Source organism: Juglans regia, chromosome 1, assembly GCF_001411555.2.
Source record: "Juglans regia cultivar Chandler chromosome 1, Walnut 2.0, whole genome shotgun sequence".
In the NCBI taxonomy this organism is placed as follows: Eukaryota; Viridiplantae; Streptophyta; class Magnoliopsida; order Fagales; family Juglandaceae; genus Juglans; species Juglans regia.
In genome coordinates, this window is record NC_049901.1 from 16777277 (window position 1) to 16792587 (window position 15311).

A 15311-nucleotide genomic window follows, 5' to 3' on the forward strand; every position below is an offset into this window, starting at 1 on the left:
GTAGTCCGATAGTAGGAAATCAGTATAAAAGGATAGGATGAGTCAGGCCAAGAAGGATAAAGTCGGCTCAGGAAGCCCATAAAGAAGCAACAAAATAGCACGCGCAAAACATGGATCATGAGTTAGAAGGCCTGACAACTCTACTGGCCGACAATCCATATACACAGGATCAGGGACAACCCTGGTACTTGGACACTGACGTCTGAATAGACTTGGAAGGTGGGTGCGCCAGACCGAGATCACGCTGCATTTAATGAAAATTAGAGACGGACACGCCATGATGTGAATCCTAGACTGTCAGCAGTTGCCATGATCAGACATGGATGCCTTGTCGCATGGTAGGACGTTGGAAGAGGGCACGACCTGAATACGAAGCAACATCACCACGATCGGCTTGATAGGGGACCACCCTTACTAGGCATATATACCATTTCGTGGGGGCAAAAAACTCTCTAAGCACTCTCGCTTGAACTCTCACTCTCTTAAATTATAGATTGAAACTTATATTAACTTAAGCATTATAGGTGTTTCTCACCAACCCGCGTCCTTATTCCTTCATTTTCGCATGAATGGATTAAACAAGGCGAAGTTGCTCATGCCGGGAAACATGATATTAACAAATCTTTATGAGGGGCTAGATTACAATTTTTGGAAGTTTAAAGCGATAATTGTCATAATTAATAGTTCGAAGAGTGATTATAAAATGGATATTAGATGGTAGCTTGAGAGAGATTTGTTTGTTCTTTATTCTAAAATTAAAATTTTTTACGCAGCACGTCCCTGTCTACATAGATATCTCTAAAATGCGGTCTGAATTCGTCACCAAAAGCAGCACCTTTAGTACTCATCCTCTCTCTACCAATTCTATGCGACGCTAGCATGGTTTAATAACTTTAATTTAATAATAATTACCACAAGTATACTAATTAAAAAACCATTTACATAAAAGAACATTTATAAAAAAATTGTAATTAGATAATAATTATTAAAAGTAATATAGATTAGATAATATAGAAATGATTGTTGCAGTCGTGAGTACAAAAATACCATACAATCATTTTAAAAAAAGTAAATAAATACGAGACTTATATAAAAAAAAAAAAATTTTTAATAATAGATCTTACTTTTTTTCAAAGTGACTGTACAGTGTTTATGTACTTCGTGACTACATGTAGTATTACTCTAAATAATAATTATTGATTAATGCTAGATTCACACATACTTTTTATAAAAAAGAATGATATGTATTATTAAAAAGTAAACATTTTATACATAAAGTACACTTAACTTGCGTATATTAAAATGATAAAAATTATTTTTCTTAATTATTAAAAAGATTATCTAAACTCATTATCTAGTGTCTATACCGACACCACATCTGCTTTAATTTTTATTTAGTTATTTATGTTAAACTTGTTGAGTTATCTACTCATCATTTCTATATAACATTCTTGTTAATGGAAAAAAATAAAAAAAATAAAAAATAAAGTATGTGTATGATATAAAAATGATGAATTAAAATTTTTATTTGTTTTGAAAAAAAAAAAAAAAAAACAAGTTAAAGGGAATAAAGCAGGGGCTGCGCCAACTGGCTCAAAACAACAGACCCCGGTAAGGCAGTTAGCAACTGGGGAGAATGGGATCGCGTGGTCCGTTCTCACCCTCACAAACTTCGGTTCTGGGTCCCACTCTTCTCTTCTTGCAAGTTGCAACTTCATATGAACGAAGAAACCGTACAGAGACAGATTTTTCGCAGATAGGGAAATTTTACTGAGAGAGAAGAAAGAGAGAAAGAGAACTTAGAAGCGATGGAGGAAGTGTCAACGGGCACGGGGCCTTTAGTCCCGGCGGTGGTGAAGCCGGAGCCGGAGCGGGAGCGGGAGCCGAAGCCTAAGGCATCTCCATCTTCCTTCTCGGCGGCGCAGCATCCGGATGAAGAACCAGAAGGAGGCTCGGGCTGGGGATCGGAGGAGCTGGACAAGGACTTGCTTTGTCCGATATGCATGCAGACGATCAAGGACGCGTTCCTCACCGTGTGCGGTCACAGCTTCTGCTATATGTGCATCGTCATACACCTCCGCAACAAGAGTGACTGCCCCTGCTGCTCCCACCACCTCACCCTCCACCAGTTATTCCCCAACTTCTTGCTCGATAAGGTTCTTTCTCTTTTGTTTCTATTTTAAGCACTCGATTGCCTCAAACATAATGAATAATAAACGTTTTCAAATTAACGAGAAATTTCCATTGACCGGACCTAATTAGTTTAATTTTTTATTGTTAACATCGTAGTTAATTTGGGATTACATGTGAGAGTTGGAACATAGAATAATGAACACTTTTTCTTCTTGAAATTGATCTACTTGGAAATGCAGCTTATTTGTGCGGTTTATGTGTCCCAATTTTGTAGCTACTGAAGAAGGCTTCTGCTCGTCAAATATCCAGAACCGCTTCTCCTGTGGAACAATTTCGTCACGCATTACAGCAGGTCAGATTTCGTGGACTAGTTAGTAGTTCTGTTACGATTAAAGCAACATTTATTATTTATGTTGTGATCCTAAATCTTCAGTTAGAAAATTTAAAATCCAATCTCACTAATAAAACTGACGGGCACCAGCCCGAGTAAAAAGGAAGCATACAAGAGGAATAGAGGCAGTCAGGTTTGAACTCAAGATTAGTTAACTTGATGCCATGTTAAACCATCAATTTTACTTTCAAGAGAGCTAACAGAGAATGGTGAATTTAATCGACTAGTAAAAATGTATTCCAAATACATTTGTATTGACTATAGAATGTATTCACAATGCGTTCCAAGCCAAGACGACGTGATTGTTAATTTTTTGTAATGCCAAGAGTGCAGTGCTTCAATTTGGGCCTTTCTTATAGTCCTATTTGTGACTTGAACATTTTTAAATTAATCTTTCGAACTTCTAAGTTTATAAGAACCTAAAGCGATAATGTTATGTATCCATTGTTGGTGTTTCCCCATGTCATTAAATTAATGTACTTCTGAAAAACATACATGACAGGGTTGTGAAGTATCAATTAAGGAGCTAGACACCCTTTTGTCACTCCTCACAGACAAGAAGAGGAAAATGGAACAAGAAGAAGCCGAGAGAAATATGCAAATATTGCTAACCTTCTTGCATCATTTGAGGCGCCAAAAAATTGACGAGTTGAATGAGGTTTGTTGTATCTAGTCTGGGCCCTCTATTTACACCCTACTTTGATTTTGCTTAACTTTTGCTTCGGCATCTTCTCTACCATGTATTCTGGGCTATGAATATTCATGATTTCCTTGTATCTTTGGACAGTCGTGCATAGGTGTCGCCCTTGTTCGTGATTACTTGCCTATGCCTACTTTTAATAAAGTTCTTACTGATTAAAAAAAAATCATGTATTCTGGAGGCTATTTGAATGTGTGTTTGTCCCTACAAGCTGGTGGTAGTTATTGCTTGTTAGATATATCAGGTGGACATGTCAAATCTTCACATGTTAGGTGTGTCTGTACTTAGGTTAACCAGCTTTTGATCAATCTTCGCTTAGGCAATCACATTAGTTGACATTGAAGTCTCGGGAGTTGGTTTTCTTTGTAGGTACAATCTGATCTCCAGTTTATTAAAGAGGACATAACTTCCGTAGAGAGACATAGAATGGAGTTGTATCGAGCGAGGGACAAGTACTCTGTCAAACTGCATATGCTTGGAGATGACTCTAGTGCGAGAAAATCATGGTCTTCATCAATGGATAAGAACAGCAGTGACCTTATCTCCAGTTCTCTAACTGCACGTGGAGTGATGGCTACAAGGAATCTCCAAAATAAGAAAGCAGATGGAAAGTCTCAAGTAACCTCTCAGGGGCTACCGAGAAAGGATGCTTTGAGTGGCTCAGAATCACAGCACATCAACCAATCAGGTTTATCTGTAGCAAGAAAAAAACGGGTCCATGCTCAGGTTCGTAATGTTGTGTGGTTTCATCTATAGAAATACAATCCGGTTGCTTTATCTTGAATAATTATTGTGCCTGCCAATCTTTAATTCTAATCTTTGGCTTCAATGTTAATGTGTGAATGCTGAAAAGAAAAAAAGCTCCAGAAACTTACTACACCATGTTGTGGCATTGGTTTTTTTTTTGATCATTAAAAGAAAAATATTATATATATGAATGAAATAGACATAGTCCTTGTACACAGGAAGTATACATAAGAACTCCTAGCTACATTCTAAAGACGATAAAATAAAGACAAGAATTCCTGGATATTATCCCCATCTAATACAATAGTAGAAAACCAACACATTAGAGTATGGAGAAAAAAATTCTTCAACTCGGTCATTGAGCGTTCCTTATCTTCAAAGCAACGTGCATTCCTTTCTGTCCAAATACACCACATAATACACAACGGAATCATCTTCCATATTGCTACCACTTGATGACTGCCTTGCATATTTGGCCAACACCCCAACAAATCCACCACTCTCATAGGCATAACCCAAGCAACATCAATTCTTAGAAAGATTTCATCCCACAACACCCTTGCTGACTCACAGTGTAATAATAGATGATTTATAGATTCTCCATTCTTTTTGCACATGTAACACCAATCCAACACTACACAACCTGTCTTTCTCAAATTTTCTGTGGTCAATATCTTCCCAAGAGCAGCACTCCATACAAAAAAAGAGACTTTCGAAGGCACACGGGATCTCCAGATACTCTTCCAGGGAAACTGAATACTACCAAGTTGTGTTGTTAAGATACTGTAATACGCCTTCATTGTACATATCTTGTGGTTATTAATCCGCCACTTCAAACTATCTCGCTGTGCCGTAGGAGTCTCCATCGAGTATAATAAGCTGAAAATTTCTAAAACTATAGGTAATTCCCAATCATGGAAATCCCTAATAAAAAGAACATTCCATTGCTGCACACCATGAGAGTATACAAGCACATCTGCCACTGAAGCTTCCCCATTAACTGCAATACGATATAAGGCCGGAAAAGCCCTTTCCAATGCATAATCTCCACACCACACGTCCCGCCAAAATCTAATACAAGCGCCCTCACCAACTACAAAGCATATTTGATTTACAAAACCTGGCCATCCCTTCCTTATGTACTTCCATAAACCCACACCATACCTCCCTCTCACTTCCTTAGAGCACCAACCACCCCAATCGACCCCATATCTAGCATCAATAGTTTCCTTCCACAATGATCCCCTCTCCAGATGATCTCTCCATAACCATTTTCCCAATAATGCTTTATTAAAAATTCTTAGGTTACACACTCCCAACCTCCCATTCACAACTGAGGCACATACAGTTTTCCATCTAACAAGATGGAACTTCTTCTCCTCCCCCATGCCTCCCCATAAAAAAGCCCTAAAGAGTTTCTTTATTCTGTTCACCACCCCTACTGTAACACCCCGAGTCCAAAAGTGTGATTTTTATTATTATTATTATTATTATTATTATTATTATTATTGTTATTGTTATTGTTATTGTTATTATTTTATTAGATATGTTTTGAGGTAGTAATTTGTTTTGAATAGGATTTCTCTACTATACGTCTCTTTTATCTTTCTGTTTGGTCTGGGAGTTTTCTGAATTGAAATTATCTCTAATTCAAACACTTCAAAACTCTAATATCCTCTCAAGTGTTCCTTTCCTTGTGGGAGTAGTTTTCCAAAGTTTAGTCAAACTTAAACCCCTCCAGGTCACTCACAATAGCTTCCTTCCCCTCATCTATAAAACCCACAAGACTCTTAGCAAAAACCATGAAACTCTCACACACTAGCCACCATAGTAGCTTCGGTAGACAGAGAAAACCACTTCCCAACAGCCACCCTAGCACTACTCTTCATACCAAATCAACCACCTCGCCGAAAACTACCACAGAACACGCCGATGCCCTCCGTTGCCACTAGAAGAGTCGGATCACCTCACGACAGCCACAGAACCCGCCGACCAAGCACCTCCCTCTGCCTCGCACTCCCTTCCGAGGTTCCAGTCGCGTCGCCGGTTGATTCCAGCCACTCGAGAACTGTCGTCACCTCAGCCTTCTTCCCTCGGTAACGCGCTACAAGTTGGAAATCAGGAAGTAGCGCTAAGAAGTAAATAGTATGATCATATAAATGTATGCGTATTGTGAATATTATTGTCATGCATGAAAATATGATGTGCTTATGATGGTTATCTACGCTACGCTAAGAGTCAAGCCAATGTTAGATTCCTTTCATGATCTTGAGGGAATATGAGATTATGCTTGAATGAATGAATTTGTTTGATTAATTGAATGTTACTAAAAATCGTATGAAAGCAATGAGATGTTCATGTAGTAATTCAAGTCAAGTATGCCATGTAATAGAATAGCCATATTATGCAAGCCATGTTCATGTAGTACTTAGATTATGTATGCCATGAAATGTCATAAAATATTCAAATCATATTATGTTATGCCATGTATAAGAAAGTACCATGTTATGTTATGCCATGTATAAAAAAGTGTCATGTTATGCTATGTCATGCTATACCATGTACAAGAACATGACATACTATGCTATGATATGTACAAGAATATGATATATTATGCCATGTTATGCTATGCCATGTACAAGAATATGCCATGTTAGAAATATTCATGTAAACCTAATAAATTTTCATGCATTAAGAAAGTTAAGAAATATTACAGTGCCACTGACTCAAGCGTGGATAACCACAAGTTAAGTGAAACACGGACCCAAGCGTGTTTCACATCATGTTATCCAAGTTAAGTGAAATACGGACCCAGGCGTGTTTTACTCCATGTTATGCAAGTTAAGTGAAACACGGATCCAGGCGTGTTTCACATCATGTTATCCAAGTTAAGTGAAACATGGACCCAAGCGTGTTTCACTCCATGTTATGCAAGTTAAGTGAAACATGGACCCAGGCGTGTTTCACTCATGTTATGCAAGTTAAGTGAAACACGGACCCAGGCGTGTTTCACTCCATGTTGTGCAAGTTAAGTGAAACACGGATCCAAGCGTGTTTCACATCATGTTATCCAAGTTAAGCGAAATACGGACCCAGGCGTGTTTCACTCTATGTTATGCAAGTTAAGTGAAACACGGACCCAAGCGTGTTTCACTCATGTTATGCAAGTTAAGTGAAACACGGACTCAAGCGTGTTTCACTCCATGTTATGCAAGTTAAGTGAAACACGGATCCAAACGTGTTTCACATCATGTTATCCAAGTTAAGCGAAACACGGACCCAAGCGTGTTTCACTCCATGTTATGCAAGTTAGGTGAAACACGGACTCAAGCGTGTTTCACTCCATGTTATGCAAGTTAGGTGAAACACGGACTCAAGCGTGTTTCACATCATGTTATGCAAGTTAAGTGAGACACGGATCCAAGCGTGTTTCACTTCATGTTTTGCAAGTTAAGTGAAACACGGACCCAAGCGTGTTTCACATCATGTTATGCAAGTTAAGTGATACACGGACCCAAGCGTGTTTCACATCATGTTTTGTAAGTTAAGTGAAATACGAACCCAAGCGTGTTTCACTCCATGATAAGACAAGATAAACAAGATATTATGCATTCACGATTACATGTTTGCCACGATTATGTATGCTTCTGCTTTTGGTTAATGATTAAAACATATGCTATGTGAGTCTGGGACGATATACGTATGTAAAATCCTTCAGAAAGTCATGTTACGTGTTTGATTGTAATCTATGAAGTTGTAGGTTTGTTTTGAAGAGTCTCATAGAAATTAATTGCATATTAGGCAAAAATTATATTTTACGATATGATATGCTACTTACTGAGTATTCGACTCATTTTGTTTGTTTGTCTTCTTGTTTTCTTCCATGTCTAATTCTCGCAGATGATGTCTATGATGATGCAGAGTTGGATTCCCAGGAATAGATCTAGTACAAAGACTTAGGAATGAATAAGTGATATTCACACAAGAATTAGATTCCTTTTTATTTCATTCATAGGATTAGTTTATGTTCTTTTATTTTACGTTCAGTTGTTAAAACAATCATGTTTAATTCAGTTTTAACGTTTTGATGAATTTCAATAAATAAAGTATTTCAGGATATGAATCTCTTTACCGGGCACTATGTTATAAATGTTAATAACATCTCTATCCTACGGGAACGGGGTGTTACACCTACAGGCATAGGAAACAAAGATAGAGAATATGTAGGGAGGTTAGTGAGTGTACTCTTGATAAGGGTGAGGCGACCCCCTTTTGATAAATACACCTGTTTCCAACCAGCAAGCTTTTTTTCTATCTTCTCCACTACTCCATCCTATATAGCTCTATTCTTGAAAGTTGCCCCCATTGGGAGGCCCAGATATTTCATTGGGAGCGAGGACACCTTACAATCCAAAAGGCTTGCCAAACCTAGGATATTAGAGACCTCATGCACAGGAACTATCTCAGACTTGCCCAAATTCACTTTTAACCATGACATTGCTTCAAAGCAAAGTAGCAAAGCTCGTAAAGTTTGGATCTGGCTACTAGTCGCTTCACAAAATACTAACGTGTCATCTGCAAATAGAAGATGTGGCATTGGTTTTCTAATTGAATACTATCTGAAACCTTACTCTTGCTTTGGGTTGTCCTCTCTTTTATACTTGTGCTTTGGTGGAGTTTCTTGGGCATATATATTTTTTATATATATATAGAAACTAGAAAGATAGAAAATTGGTATAAAATCTTGCTTAACTCTAATCAGTATCATATCCTAAGTACTTGGGTTTTGGTAAATGTTCATGAGTTGCTCTTGGTAATTCTTGTATAAATGTACTCTGGTGTTATTAGATATAGTATGTATTTGCATTGATTATTATACCATAATATGTGTGGCTCAGCCTACCAGGATGAAGAACTATGTCCACATTTTTATTTTTCTTCTATCTTGAATCACCCATGTTTCCTTCTCTGGCTGCAGTTCAGTGACCTACAAGAGTGTTACCTGCAAAAGAGACGTCAGTTGGCAAACAAACCACTTAGCCAGCAGGAGAAGGATAAAAGCATTATACCCCGAGAGGGTTATAATGAGGGTCTTGCAGATTTCCAATCGGTTTTGACTACCTTCACGCGGTACAGGTATGATTTGAATCTTTAATTTCTTTATATCAGTACTTTTTAGAGTTAGCTGGTGCTACCGTGTTTTATCTTTATCCACAAATTTTTCATCTGCATTTTTCTTTTGATCTTCTGAAACAGTCGATTGAGGGTCATTGCGGAACTTAGGCATGGTAATCTAGTCCACTCAGCGAATATAGTATCAAGGTGAGTTAATTTTCATATGATGGCAGGACATTCAGATTTGAATGTTAGGGATGATAAACTCGTTTTCTGTGGCCATTCTCACAAAATAACTCGTGCATTAATTCTTGTGTCTGTTGTCTGTAATAATATTAGTAATTGAAACAATGGGCTAAACTGTTAGATCCTTTTACTCCCCCCACCCCGTTAAATCATTTTTTTTCACATGAGAGACATACATGTGAGGAGCAGTGAACCATCTTGTCACAAATCAATCTTAAAACACATACTCCTGTTTTAATCTTTGACATGATAGAATAATTTTGTTGGGCAAATAATTGTGACTTCCGGTAGTTGGGAAATTGTAACTTTTAGTGAAGGGAAAAAGAGCTACTATGTTACTAGGACACGATAAAGTTGAAATAATAGTCTGATTGCAAATTGTGAGGGCCTGTGATTGAGGGAGATAGGGGATTATAACTACAGGGATCTGTGTAGGTTTGCCATGCGTTTAATATGCGACTCGTAACTCTTGATTTTTTTTCCTTATGTAACCTCATTGTTTGTTGTGTACTGTTTTCAATGGTTATTGGATCTTCTGAATATTTACGAATTAATGTGTTTCATTGCAGCATTGAATTTGACCGTGACGATGAGCTGTTTGCTACTGCTGGAGTATCCCGGTGCATAAAGGTTTTTGACTTCTCCACGGTATGGTCTCATGCACCATTTACCATTTATTTTGTTTCTGCTCATAATGGTTGGTCCTGAGTGGGATAGAATGTTGGCTCAGACTGGATGATTGATATACAAGAGAGTATGGGGAAGAGAATATGGGCTGGTTGGCTGAAATTACCTTCTCAAAATTCTTTATTTTTTTTCATAATTCTTGTTTAAAATTTAACATATTGTAGCTGAATTTTTTGTTCTTCATTATTATGTAAGACGAACAATTTAGAAGATGCCTTTTAATAAAAGAATACTGCTTGCTGTAAGTGGAATTTCTGGTTGTTTTGCCTCATAACTATTGGTGAATCCTCACTGATTGAGATTTTTGTTTTGTTGATTGAGTTGTTCATTTAATGGCCATGGATACTGGTTTGGGGCTTTGTTGCTGATGTCTTAATTTAAATCTAAGTAATGATTTTTTATCTTTAGCTGGTTTGGTGACTATTTATTAGCTATTGCTCTCAAGGTTGTGAATGAACCTGCTGATATGCACTATCCCGTTGTGGAGATGGCAACGCGTTCAAAACTCAGCTGCTTGAGTTGGAACAATTTTACTAAGAACCACATTGCCAGTAGTGATTATGAGGGAATTGTGACCGTTTGGGATGTAATCACCCGACAGGTAAAGATTAGAAATATCTTCTTTAGACTATCTTGTTCTAGTAGTGATGTATTCTTCTTTTGGTTTTGGTAAGATTCTTATCCCATTGGCATTAACCTTGCAGAGTGTGATGGAGTATGAAGAGCATGAAAAACGTGCGTGGAGTGTTGATTTTTCGCGTACAGAACCATCGATGCTTGTATCCGGTAGTGATGATTATAAGGTACTATTTGGTGCAGTTTTATTCTTGACCGAGTCTTTTGGTATGCTTAAGCTAACTGTTAAGTAGGGGGGACAATCTAGGAAATTAATGTATTGAAATTTGAATGAGAAATTAATGTATTGAAATTTGAAGGTGTTGGTAAATCCCAAATCGGTTGCATTTTTTGGACTTTATTTGGGCTTTTGTACTAGCTGGATTCTCCAATAATAGTTTGTTTATTTGCCTTTTTGGAATTCTTCTTTTGAGACATTATGTAATGACCCAAGGAAAATCAAAGCCACATCTACGCTCATACTCCAAAAGATTAGTTAAGTTATAATCAGAGCCTATTGGAAGCATTACAAACCACAAGAATTTCTCCTTTCTAGGCAATGTGGAATCTCATTCATCACTCTTCAGGGTGTACAATCTCCCACTTATATCCTTGTTGTCAGGCCATTCTATTATAGATGATAAGGCTCAAGTCTCGCACTTTTGGCTGGGTATTGGCTCTGATATCATTTTTTAAAGGCCCAAAGAAAGTACCACACCACATATTCCAGGACTGGTAAATGTTACAATTGGAGTCCCTTAGCAAGAACTTCTCCGTCCGTATTAATGTGGGAACCCATTCACTGCCATTCTATTCTCAACTTAGGGTATTGCATATTAACTTTAAATCTGGTATAAGTTCCCAACAGTGTTAGATTGGTGGACATCAATTTCTTGTTATCAATTTTCCAATGTACCAATTTTGCACCCTACAGTAAAGCATTATAGTGGAAACTAGGTTCAATTTGCTCAAAGTGCATCTATTCTTTGGATTTTATTCACTGTATTTCTGTGGATAAGCCTCACCGATAGTCCATACTGCCTATGTTCCTTTTTTTTTGAATAAGTAAAATCCATACTACCAATGTTGGTTCCTATTTTCCTCCAATTGCTATAAATGTCCTTTGTGGTTATTGTGGATAATGACTTACGGAATGGGGAGGCATGAGGATAGTAGCCTCTCATCAAAGAAGCATAAGGCTAGCTTGATTCCTGGCACTCTTGTCATCTATACCCTAATTAGCAAATCCTAGCTGGAGGCAAACTGTAAAGCTTTAGTCTGCAATATTTGAATCATCATTACCAAATTAGACTTGTTGCTATATTTGTCTAGGTTAGATTCTGGATTAGATGAGAATACTGCATTCTTTATGGTTTATTTTTTCTTTCCACTCCTTATAATTAAGCGTTATAGTTCCATACTAGATTAAACTTATGATGTATATTTTCTGTATACACAATGCAGGTCAAAGTTTGGTGCACGAATCAGGAAGCTAGTGTTCTTAACATTGACATGAAAGCAAATATATGCTGTGTCAAGTATAATCCTGGATCTAGCAATTACATTGCGGTATGTGCCGTTCATTTTTCATTTTGGGCTCAAATTTATGGTGTCGATTCATTGTGCATTGTATCCTCTTTGATTTTCATAATCAATTATCGTGGAGCTGAACTAGTGCTTTGCTCAGCATTGCATTCTCTAATGCCTAAAAGCTTTTCTTTGATCTGATCTGCATGGAAAATTGTTTGCATGCACATGCATAAACAAGTTCTGCTGTTTGACATCCATTTTTGGGTTTGTTGTCTGGAAAATCTGGAAAAGGTTTATTGTGAAAGGGCAGGCAAAATATTCTGTTCATGTTGTGATAGCAGCCCCCCCCCACAAAAAAAAAAAGCAGTACAAAGCTGTAGTTGTAGGTTATTTGTTGACAACCATTTTCCAATTTCTGGTCCCGTATTTAAGAATGCCACTTTCTGCTTATTGTTATTTGTATAACAGCCATAGAGATAGAGAGCTCTGTGCAATGGCAAGGACATGTTTACCTAATATGTGGTGTCCTTTGGGACAATAGAACCTTTCAAGTATGAAACACTCTGCCTTATTTTTTGTAGGTTGGTTCTGCAGATCATCAGATTCACTACTATGATTTAAGAAACATCAGTCAGCCACTCCATGTGTTCAGCGGGCACAGGAAAGCCGTTTCATATGTGAAGTTCTTGTCAAATAATGAGCTTGCTTCTGCTTCTACAGACAGCACACTGCGGCTATGGGATGTAAAGGAGAACTTGCCAGTGAGTAATATATTAATGAAGCAAAGTAGTTGCAGTGTGCATCATTAGTTGTCAGTTATTATTTTATGCGTGCGTCAGTCCAATGCATCCATAAGTATATATGTGTATACACATGCGCGCGTGCGCGTGCACACACACAGATATATATATAGAGAGAGAGAGAGAGAGAGAGAGAGATTCATTTAGACTTCTTAAAAAAAAAAAAAAAGTAGGTGCAACTTTGTAGCATAGATGGCTTTGGATTTAACATTTTGGCTTCCTTTCCAAAATTCTATTATCACTTCCATAGTAACTCTGGTTATTAAATACTAATTGAACATAAATGTAAAATGTACGATAAAAAAAGTTGTACCTACTGTTTGAACATAAATGAAAAAGAAAATATATGACTCGTCATCTTTTCCCAACTTCATTGGATTAGGAATTCATCATAACTGTTGGCTGTTCTGAATGTTGGCTTTTTCATTCAAGGGGGTGGTGCATAAATTTCTATTCTTCAAGAGAATATCTATCTTTATTGTATGCATGCATGCATGCCTTTATGCGTACGTATGCCTTGATGTCTTGAGAGGCACTAATTTCGGTGGGGAATAGACCATTTTTTGTTTTACTCGTTCTATCGAGTTCAGTGTGGGAAGCTAGCTTTATTTTTTACTGCATGAATGAATACAATGAAAAAGTTGTCAAGATCCTCTTTTGGAATAATGTTTACAGGTTCGTACCTTTAGAGGCCACACAAACGAGAAAAACTTTGTGGGCCTGACAGTAAATAGCGAGTACATTGCATGTGGCAGCGAGACAAATGAAGTGTTTGTCTACCATAAGGTTAGTAAAACATCGAAAGCAAAATTAATTCTCCATACAAATATGCAAACCTTGTAACGAAGCCAAGTGCCTAAAAGAAGTAATTATGTCCACTTTGCAGGAAATCTCCAGGCCCGTGACTTGGCATAAATTTAGTTCTCCCGATTCGCACGATGCTGATGATGAGGTTGCGTCTTACTTCATTAGTGCTGTATGCTGGAAGAGTGATAGCCCTACCATGCTTACTGCTAATAGTCAGGGCACCATCAAGGTGCTAGTTCTTGCGGCTTGATAACTTAGAAGCAAGATGAGAATATTTTAGAGCAGAGGGAGGGTGAAATTGAATTGGAATGATGATCTGTTTTCCAATTGTTCAATATAATTTGATTTTGTATATATCATTTATATTTGGTAATCGGAAGGCTTTAGAGCCTTGGAGGCCATGGCCCATGATTGTGTAAAATTCATAATATGTTGGTCATGGCAGTGCAGCTTAGTTTGTATTTGCCCATACTACCAATCTCTCTCCCTCAAACACACACACATACTGACGTTAACCCTGACTGAATTTGGTTCATATGAAAATTATGGTTTCTTGAGCAACTTTGAAAATAAAATGCAGTCCTCAGAAAATGAAAGATGAGAATAGAACGCAGTTCTTTTTTTTTTTTTTTTGTTCTGTTCATGAAATGCGCATTTTTATTGCCTGAAATCCTAGAAAGCTAAAATATCATTGTGAGTTGGATCTACACGCTCCAAAACCAAATTTTGGGTATTGTAATCCTGAATTAATATCAGGCCGACAAATCGAGACATTATATACATACACATACGTACACGCCTACAAGGAGAGACGAAGCATGGGATTGTGTTGTCCATTGGAGAGACCATAAGTTCTGTATTTGTTCTGGCAAATATGTGTATAGTAAAGTACTGTATATTATTTGTTGTCTCTTTCTCAAGAACTTAAAAAATATTTTTCTGTGTTAATTTTTTGGATAATGATAGAATTACTATCTCCTACTATATATATATATATATATATATTTAGGTTCAAGACTTCAAAACTCTTGGTACAAAATAACGAGATGAACTACAGTTAGTTTTTATGACGACTACGCTTCCAACAACGCAAAAAAATTAAGATATAGAATAATGATAGACTTATTATCTCCAACCATCAATTTATTATTCTCTTTATTATTTTTTTATTTTTTACTTAATAGTTAAAAAAGCGACTATTTTTTACTCCCGTTATTTTTTAGTGAAGTTGTATATTTTTTTTAATTTACTACACTATAAGTGAGGTAGTAAGTCTATCATTATATATATATATATATAGAAAATCTATTTATCATTTATTTTCTTATCATTCCATTATGTAATATTAGATAATAGATTTATAAGTAAAATATAATAAATAATATTTAATCATCTAATATCATATCATGAGATTACGAAAAAATGATAAAAAAATAGTTGAGTAGTATTACTCATATATATATATATATATATATATATATATATTATTTCTTTCTTTCTTTTGGGCTTGCATTTACAGTTGCACAGTTGAAGCCATATA

At 36.8% G+C, this 15311-nt stretch overlaps 1 protein-coding gene across 1 annotated transcript; it reads left to right on the forward strand.

The window, feature by feature from the left end:
• Positions 1 to 1629: 1629 nt before the first annotated feature.
• On the forward strand, positions 1630 to 14354 carry LOC109006071 (E3 ubiquitin-protein ligase COP1). The gene is made up of 13 exons (XM_018985237.2): positions 1630 to 2156; positions 2408 to 2485; positions 3027 to 3182; positions 3594 to 3950; positions 8950 to 9107; positions 9228 to 9293; positions 9902 to 9980; positions 10465 to 10620; positions 10724 to 10822; positions 12099 to 12203; positions 12746 to 12925; positions 13640 to 13750; positions 13851 to 14354. Exons 1-13 carry the CDS (start codon positions 1809 to 1811, stop codon positions 14019 to 14021), a joined length of 2064 nt encoding a protein of 687 aa, XP_018840782.1. The 5' UTR covers positions 1630 to 1808; the 3' UTR covers positions 14022 to 14354.
• Positions 14355 to 15311: the final 957 nt, after the last annotated feature.